The 8,851-nt window shown below is 41.5% G+C and overlaps 1 protein-coding gene across 1 annotated transcript in view; it reads left to right on the forward strand.

The window, feature by feature from the left end:
- The window catches only part of LOC105756204 (S phase cyclin A-associated protein in the endoplasmic reticulum-like), a 115,621-nt gene that overhangs the window by 74,463 nt on the left and 32,307 nt on the right, over positions 1-8,851 (forward strand). Inside the window, exon 5 of the mRNA XM_012555088.2 lies at positions 2,980-3,129. Coding sequence (XP_012410542.2) covers positions 2,980-3,129 — 150 coding nt within the window. The remainder of the gene's footprint in view (positions 1-2,979; positions 3,130-8,851) is intronic.

Below are 8,851 nucleotides of genomic sequence, written 5' to 3' on the forward strand. Positions count from 1 at the left end.
ATCATGGCCCAGCCAAATTGATACACACATTTTTTGAGGGACATAATTCAAACCATGACACTCTCCGACTCCTCAGCATCTGCAAGACCTAAATACCCACGGTTTCTAGTATCGGGGCCTTTAATACATTTACTGATGATTACCTTATTGTTCAGTTATTCTTATGCATTAAAAAACAAAAACAAAAACCCATGCTTGGCGTGGTAAAACAACAACCATCTTATTATGATCACAGATTCTGTGGGTCCAGAATTCAGACAGGGCTCATCACAGTGGGCATGGCTCGTCTCTGCTCCATGGTATCAGGGCTTCAGCTGAGAGACTCAGATGGTTGGTGGGGGTAGGGTGGAGGGTTGACTGAAACAGCTGGGAGCTGGAATTATCTGGAAGCCCCTTCACGCTCATGTTTGATGCCTAAACTGGAATGACCCAAAGGCTAGGTTCATATAAGACTATTAGCGCATCTTACACATAGTTACTCCATGTGACTTGGGCTTGTCAAAACATCATAATGTCTGAGTTCTGAGTGGGAGTGTCCTGAGAGGAAGCTTCTAGAAAGCAAGTGTTCCAAGAAAACCAGATAGAAGCTGCATGGCTTTTTATGACCTAGCCCCAGAATCCACATAGTGACATTATCTACCATACTGTATTGGTTGAATCAGTCAGAAGCCTTCCCAGATTAAAGGGGAGCGGACATAGGACCTACCTTTTGATGGGAGAACTGTCAAAGATTTGTGGCCATTTTGATTGAATCACCACACTCTGTTCAGCAAGCTGAAGTGACACATCTCTTATCTACACAGATGTCATTGTTGGAGGTGGACATCTGAGCAAGTGTGTAATACTCATGTAAATTAAATAGACAAATATTTGTATTTTATAACAGCAGTGGGTGAGTTTTGGAGAAAAGTACTATTTTTACGGATAGATATGGTCAGAGAAACTTACCTAGTTCATCCAACCAACTCACATGCCAAAAGTGAGATTTCAGGAGCTATGTTTATAAAGGGCAGGAAAAGAGATTTTAGGTAGAAAGAAAGAAGGTATACATCTCAGCATGGGTCTGATCTCAGAAAAATCTGGGAGACAATTTGTGAATTGCCTGGGAGGATCAAAGAACTGAAGAAGAAAACTGAAATGAAATAAGTAGCTTGACCTGCTGAAGAGTTAGACAAGAGAATCTAAAACATGTTGATGGATTGGGCCCCAATGGATCACAAAAGTTTATTATAGGGAGGCGTCCTCATCAAAGTCCTGGATCTAGAGTCAGACTAGACTGACTACCACTTCAAATTGTGTGGCCTTAGACAAGTCACTTGAACTCTTAAGACTCAAGTTTCCTCATCTGTAAAATACAGGTTAAAAATGCCTACTCTACAAGACTGTATGAGGATTAAATGAGATTATGTAAAGACAGTGTGCTAGCTAGCACATAGTAAGCACTCAGGAAATGTTTGTTGACTCAGCTTCTGAAGATGAAAATTTTACCCAAACCATCTCGCAGATGTTGAGTCAAGAAGTCAGGAGCATTTCCGATGCTCCTCCACCCTTCTTTGAAGCCACGAACCTGTGTGCTTGTTTTGTGTGAGAACCCATAGTGTAGTAGTAGTAGAAACAAAAGGTCAGCCATTAGAATATTTTCTTAGCTAGTTCAATTTCATTATATGCTAATAAGGCTGTCAGTATTTTTCTCCCTTGAGCAAAGAGCCGGATTTCACTATGAATTCATATTGGCCCAGATGGCCTTGAGATCAGGGATACTGTATATTGCCTACACTTGGACAGTTTTTACAATCGAAGGTGGTCTCAAGAAACAAATCAATGTACTGACTTGGCAATTGATTCTTGCTAAAAAGGAAATATAGTTTCCTTGAAAAATTGGTTTAATTTTTATATTCAAACTTACATGCCCCTTGACCTGCTCTTATCAGTGAAGGTTAAACAGAGGGCACTGGGTCATGGCATGCTGGACGCGACTAATTAAATAGGACTGAGCTGAGAAGGTGTCACCACTTGATTTAAAGGAGCAAAGCCCCCCTGAAGTCTCTTTGGGGCTTAAAAATATATATGTGGTTTTTTTGTCTCAAGACTGCAATACAGAAGGTGCTCTTAAAATTTTATGGTGATTTTATTTCAGCAATACTCACTAAAATACTCACCCGCTGTTAGGCAGAGTGAATTTATTAGAACTTCCAAGCTGCAGTGTTTCTAACCTGGTTCAAGCCCACCAAGACCTCAAATCAGGAGATGAGTTTGAAACGCTGCCTTTTCCCACAGGCCAGCAGCGGTGCTTCATTCCAGCGCGGGGCTGCGAGTGTATTCTGTGGGCTTCACCTCTCCCCTTTGCCCTCCTGTCGCTCTGTCTCTCTGACATGTTTATTAAATAGAAGCTTCAGGCTGCACAGACAGACTCAGACTCTCCTCCTGAGTCACCCACCGCCGACAGCCCTTTGCCTGTCTGGAGAAAGGATCCCAGAAGCCTGATAGCTGAGGGAGTTTCATGGGTTTTGAGAGGCTTTTGGGGGATTTTTTACACTCTTGGGAGCCTTGAGTTTCTTGCGCTGTTTACTTGAGTAATAACTAGTTGTTATTTATATTTCTTTTCTGTTTGAACGTAGGTAACTAATTAGAAATGTGTTTTTATCCCTGTGTACAAGAAAATATTGTCTCCTTCAGAAAAAAAATAAAATAATGTATTGGCAGCTAGCTAGGTGGTAGACGTATGTCTTAATCCTCATGGTGCAGGCATTTGGTGCAGGCTCTATTTTCTGTCCCTTTTCTGGTTAAACTTTGCATTTATTATGGTTATTTATTAGCGCAAGAAGCCCTGAACTGAACTGTTAAGCATAGTGCTCTAGAAATTTCATATGCTTTGCCAGTGCTGTGGCAGAAAGCACACGGGGTCCAGTCTTACTTTGTGGTTTGCAGTCCTGGCTTTCCCTGCGCTGGGAGGTTCTCACTGCTCCTTGTCTTTGTCAGTCTATTGTAGGGGCAGAGGGCTTGTCCCTTGCATTCCGGCACATCGCCAGCTCCCTGCTGGGCCACTGCAGCCAAGTCTCCTGTGAAAGCCTCCTCCATGAGGTCATCATCTGTGTGGGCTACTTCACTGTCAACCACCCAGATAACCAGGTAAGAGGCCCCAGAAAGTTCCTTAGGCTGCTCCCCCATCGCTGAGAGTGTGAGGTATTGGAGTGAGAAAAGGCAGGCTAGCCTGCTGGAACCCATCTGTCCTGTGTGAGGCCCTTTACCAGGCTCCAGGGATATGCCTCTGGCTTCTTCTCTCCAAAGAGATTTGATCAGCACTAGATTAAAACTAGAGCCTCCTCTTAGAGCTATAAAAATAAAATGTTTTTAATAAAATATCCTTAGGCCACACAGAAGCATCTACTCCGTTATTACTTAGATTCTGTAGCACATACTCTGATGCCTTTGCGTCTGTTTTTTGTTTTGATAAGGTAGCTTGCATTGTTCAACTTGGGTCACTTTGCAAATAACATTAGTCTGGTGCTTTATGAAACTGTGGATCCTCTAAGCTCTTGGTTTCTGCCTGGGTGCTTAGAGGCTGCCAGATGGTGTTGGAGGAGAGGCTGAGGGCAAGGGTCTGGGCCTTTCCCCCTGGAGTCACCCCAGAGCAGTTTTGCTTTTACTATTTAAATTATTTGGTTTCTGAGCAAGATTTCATTTGTAAATAGAGTTTCGTTGCTTTAAGAAGTCAGGAGATCTGTGTTACAGATTTTGTAGAAAATAAAGAACCTTATTTCTCTTTATTTTTGAAACCAGAGTTACGACATAACTAACATATCAAATTATAATTGCTGACAGTCTCCTTTACCTAGAGCCTCCTAGTCACAACCTTAATTGCATGGATTATAGCTGAGAAGAGGGCCTCTGAACAACCCCTTAAACCTCATTCAAAGCCTGCTAATTTTTATTTTTGACAAATTTCTAACAAGCGTGATTATTAGGTTTATCAACCTGCAGCAAACTAGTCCAGGGCAGGGGAGGGACAGAAGATAGCTGTAGTGCCAGAGTCAAGTACAAGGTGAGAAACTGCATACAGAGCTGGAATTGCCTGCCTGACAAGGAGAAAGCAGATAGCAAAAATAGGACAAACCCAAGAACTCAAAAATCACAGCCATCTGGGCTCAAAGAGACATAAGCCCTGTATTCTTTTTCCCAGATGATTGTTGATGCCTCTAATGCTGACTCTGAGTGAGCATGCAGGTGAAATGGATGTTCAGTGCATTCCATTTGAGAGGGTTGAAGAGTATGCAATCCATCTTAGAAAGATTCCCATGGTTAAAATATAGAAAATATGGACACTTACTGAATAAGTATCATACATAGAAGACTTCTCCTTTTGCAGACCCTGGTGCCAAGAGGGCAGGTCATTCTGAGACAGGAGCATTCATGCAGCATTCCACCCTCACCGTCACCTCCAGGTGGAGGTGCTTTGACGTTTTCATGGACCAAACCCAACAGGTTCATGAGTTCCGTAGAAGCTGCTTAGGGGAGGAAAGTTGAGGGGAATCTCCCATGTGGTTTTCTTTTCTTCATGTGCATCCCATTCAACCTACTAAATTTACTAAATTGCATTTTATTTTCCTTTAAAAGTTTGTTTTTATTTTTCTAATTACAAAAGTATTTCACTTTCACCCTGAAAAAGGCAGATGTAAAGAAGGCAGTGGAATCAAAGTTATCCCCGATCTCACCATTCCGAGATAACCACTGTTAATATTTTGGCAAATTGCCTTCCAGTCTCTCTTCTGTGCATATTCTTACATAGTTGAGATCATACTGCATATACATTCATGTCCTGCATTATGCATTTAATATTATATCAGAATCACTCTTTGTGAATATCATTTTTAACGGCTGCATGGCTTTATCTTGTATGGACATCCCATGGTTTAGCCAACTACTTTCTGTTTTATACTTAAGTTGTTTACTATGTATTATGACATTATCTATTCTACTTGTAGAGAGGTGAGTAATTTGTATGTATTTGTTGTTAATTTCATCATCGGAGTTATTTTTATGATTTTATGATTGTGTATTTTTTTGTTTTTGTACATGTTAAAATATATCCGTAAGTTTATATGTAATGTTTCCAACTCCCAAAGACAAAGACCGGCTTTATAAAGTTACTGATAATAAAAGGCAATAATAATGAAAACTTAAAAAAATAATGAGGTATTCGACTCATGTCAGAACGGACTTACATCAGAACCAACTTAAGACAGAGTTGTCGGAACATAACCCCGTTGTAAGTTGGGTACTATCTGTATTTTGCTGTGTGAAGCTCTGCAGCAAAACGTTCAATTCTCTCAGCTTCTCCTCGGCTCAGGGATGGTCTGAAACTTTTTTCTTAAACCAACTTTGTTATGACAAGCTAACTGAATTCAGAATTGCATGAGAATTCCGAAGAGTTTTTCTGCTGATGCTGGATAACATAATAATCCTGTCTTACAGGTAAAATACAGGCTTTCAGTATCTCTGGGCTCTCCAGAGTGAATGGGGAGTGGAGTCAGGGGAACTCATAGTTGAAGATGGCATGTTTGAATTGACCTGAACCTGATGGAGAAAGTGATGACTGGGCATAGCTGGGATATGAAAAAACACAGATCAACTGGATGGAGCGAGCATTAGGTAATACGAGGAGGAGGAGACAGAGACCCTATGGCTTGTCAGGTGGGGAAGAAGTGGATGCAGTGGGACCTGGAGATAATTGTGGAGAAGTGAGCTCACTATCAGGAAGAAATTAGATAAGTGAAAAAAGCCAGACCTTGTGTTTCAACACCTTGCCTCTGAGAAGGACTGAATACGAAACTCAAACTCGGTATCCACTTCTGATTCAGGGGAAGATCAGAGAAGTCAGTTTAGCCCCAGGGCAGTTGCTGTAATGCAACAATCTATGAGAAGAAAGAATATAATAAAAAGTAGAAAAGAAGAAATAGATGGAAATTATAGTTGTTGTAAAAAGCTGAGAACTGCAACTTATGAAATTGTTATTTCTAAGCGTAACCCTGATATGTGTAGAGTTCTTCATACTATCCTTGCCATCTGTTATCTCTTGGACATCATTAGCACTTCAGTGAGCCTATAAGTACTGAAATTATTCCTGCTTCACAAACAGGTGAAGAATTGGGGCTCAGAAGGGTGAAGTGTTGTTGTGGTTGTTAGCTGCCCTTAAGTCAATTCCTGTGTACTACAGAACAAAGCACTACCCAGTCCTGCACCATCCTCATGATTGTTGCTGTACTTGAGCCCGTTGTCGCAGCCACTGTGTCCATCCATCTCATCAAGGCTCTTCCTCTTTTTCGCTGACCCTGTACTTCACCAGGCATGATGTCCTTCCCCAGGGACTGCTCCCTCCTGATAACATGTCCAAAGTATGTGAGGCAAAGTCTCACGATTCTTGCTTCTAAGGAGCATTCTGGCTGTACTTCGTCCAAGACAGATTTGTTTGTTCTTCTGGAAGTCCATGGTATATTGAATTTTTTCTTCACTTCTTTCAGCTTGAAAAATGCCAAGTGTGTTGTTCCTTTTTGGTTTTCTAACTCTAGGTCTTTGCACATCTCATTATAATACTTTACTTTGTCTTCTCGAGCTGCCCTTTGAAATCTTCTGTTCAGCTCTTTTACTTCATCATTTCTTCCTTTTGCTTTAGCTACTCGACATTCAAGAGCAAGTTTCAGGGTCTCTTCTGACATCCATTTCGGTCTTTTCTTTCTTTTCTTGCTTTCTTCATGTATGGTGTCCTTGATATTCCACAACTCGTCTGGGCTTCAGTCATTAGTGTCAACACGTCAAATCTATTCTTGAGACGGTCTTGAAATTCAGGTGGGATATACTCAACGTCATACTTTGGCTCTGGTGAACTTGTTCTAATTTTCTTCAACTTCAACTTGAACTTGCATATGAACAATTGATGGTCTGTTCCACAGTCAGCCCCTGGCCTTGTTCTAACTGGTAATCTTAAGCTTTTCCATTGTCTTTTTCCACAGATGTAGTCTGTTTGATTCCTGTGTATTCCATCTGACAATTTACACGAGCATAGTCACCATTTATGTTGTTGGAAAAGGTATTTGCAATTAAGAAGTTGTTGGTCTTGCAAAATTCTGTTGTGCAAGTTTTGGCATCGTTACTGTCACCAAGACCACATTTTCCAACTGCCAATCCTTCTTTGTATCCAACTTGCATTCCAGTCGCCAGTAATTATCAATTCATCTTAATCGCATGTTTGATCAATTTCAGACTGCACAAGTTGGTAAAAATCTTCAATTTCTTCTTCTTTGGCTTTAGTGGTTGGTGCATAAATTTGAATAATAGTCGTATTAACTGGTCTTCCTTGTAGGCATATGGATATTATCCTATCACTGACAGCGTTGTACTTCAGGATAGATCTTGAAATGTTCATTTTTACGATGAATGCAACACTGTTCCTCTTCAGTCTGTCATTCCCAGCATAGTAGACCATACGATTGTCTGATTCAAAATGGCCAATACCAGTCCATTTCAGCTCACTAATGCCTAGGATGTCAATCTTTATGTGTTCCATTTCATTTCTGATGATTTCCAATTTTCCTAGATTCATACTTCGTACATTCCACATTTCTATTTTTAATGGATGTTTGCAGCTGTTTCTTCTCATTTTGAGTCATGCCGCATCAGCAGATGAAGGTCCCAAAAGCTTGACTGCATCCACTTCATTAAGGTTGACTCTGCTTTGAGGAGGCAGCTCTTCTTCAGTCATATCTTGAGTGCCTTCCAACCTGAGGGGATCATCTTCCAGCACTGTTATCAGACAGTTTTCCACTGCTATTCATAAGGTTTTCACTGCTAATTTTTTCAGAAGTAGACTGCCAGGTCCTTCTTCCTAGTCTGTCTTAGTTTGGAAGCTTAGCTGAAACCTGTCCACCATGGGTGACCCTGCTAGTATTTGAAATATCGGTGGCATAACTTCCAGCATCACAGCAACGCACAGGCCACCACAGTACAACAAACTACAGTCGCATGGGGAGAGGTGAAGTAAGCCCCCTGAAATGACAGAGAATTGCTAGAAGACAAGAAGAATCCAGGTCTTACGGAGCCCAACTCAACGTACTTTTGACTTCATCTCACATTTCTTAAAAAATCAGATGTGTCACAGGCTCCATCCACTGGTAATCACTGAATATCTTGGGCAGGAGTTGGGGGTAGAGAAGATAATGCCCATTTGCCAAGACCATACACTGAGAAGTTGCCATCCTGCCCTTCTGCATACTGACTTGGAAACATCCGCGTGTATCTGTGCCTTACTCAAGGAGACTCTTAAAGATCCCAGGAAGGTGTAAATGAGTGTGTTTTATGAGCACAAATGGACCAAATCTAGCAATTAGAAGGCCTGGGATCTAGCCCTAGCTCTGCCCCTGACTGCATCATCTTAAAAAAAAGTCCTTTTCCCTCTTGAGTCTTGATCATCTTTGACTGTACAAAGAAGTGGATCATATTAGATGATCTCCCCTATGAGCTCTGTGAGTCTGAGATGTTTTGAAGGTTGGGATTGGGACCACAGACAGACCAGTAGTTTGATCTTACGGGGACTCCAAGCCATTTTGTAGTTTTTCAGATCCCTCTTGCCCTACTGCAGATTCTTCAGCCCCAGAGGGCTTCATTCGCTGCCAGTACAGTATATGGCAGCTCATCATTAAAAACTAAATATACTTTGCTCCCCCTCTCCCCCAGTATTAATACAAGGGATCACTGACAGACACTCATAAGCAGAGACTTCTTACAGGTGAGATGTCAGGAACCTTGCTCTGTGGTGCCTTCTCCAGCCACAGTTGTTTCATGTCTGCACCAGAGGGCT

The sequence above is a fragment of the Trichechus manatus genome, unplaced genomic scaffold (assembly GCF_000243295.1).
Source record: "Trichechus manatus latirostris isolate Lorelei unplaced genomic scaffold, TriManLat1.0 scaffold00030, whole genome shotgun sequence".
Lineage (NCBI taxonomy): Eukaryota > Metazoa > Chordata > Mammalia > Sirenia > Trichechidae > Trichechus > Trichechus manatus.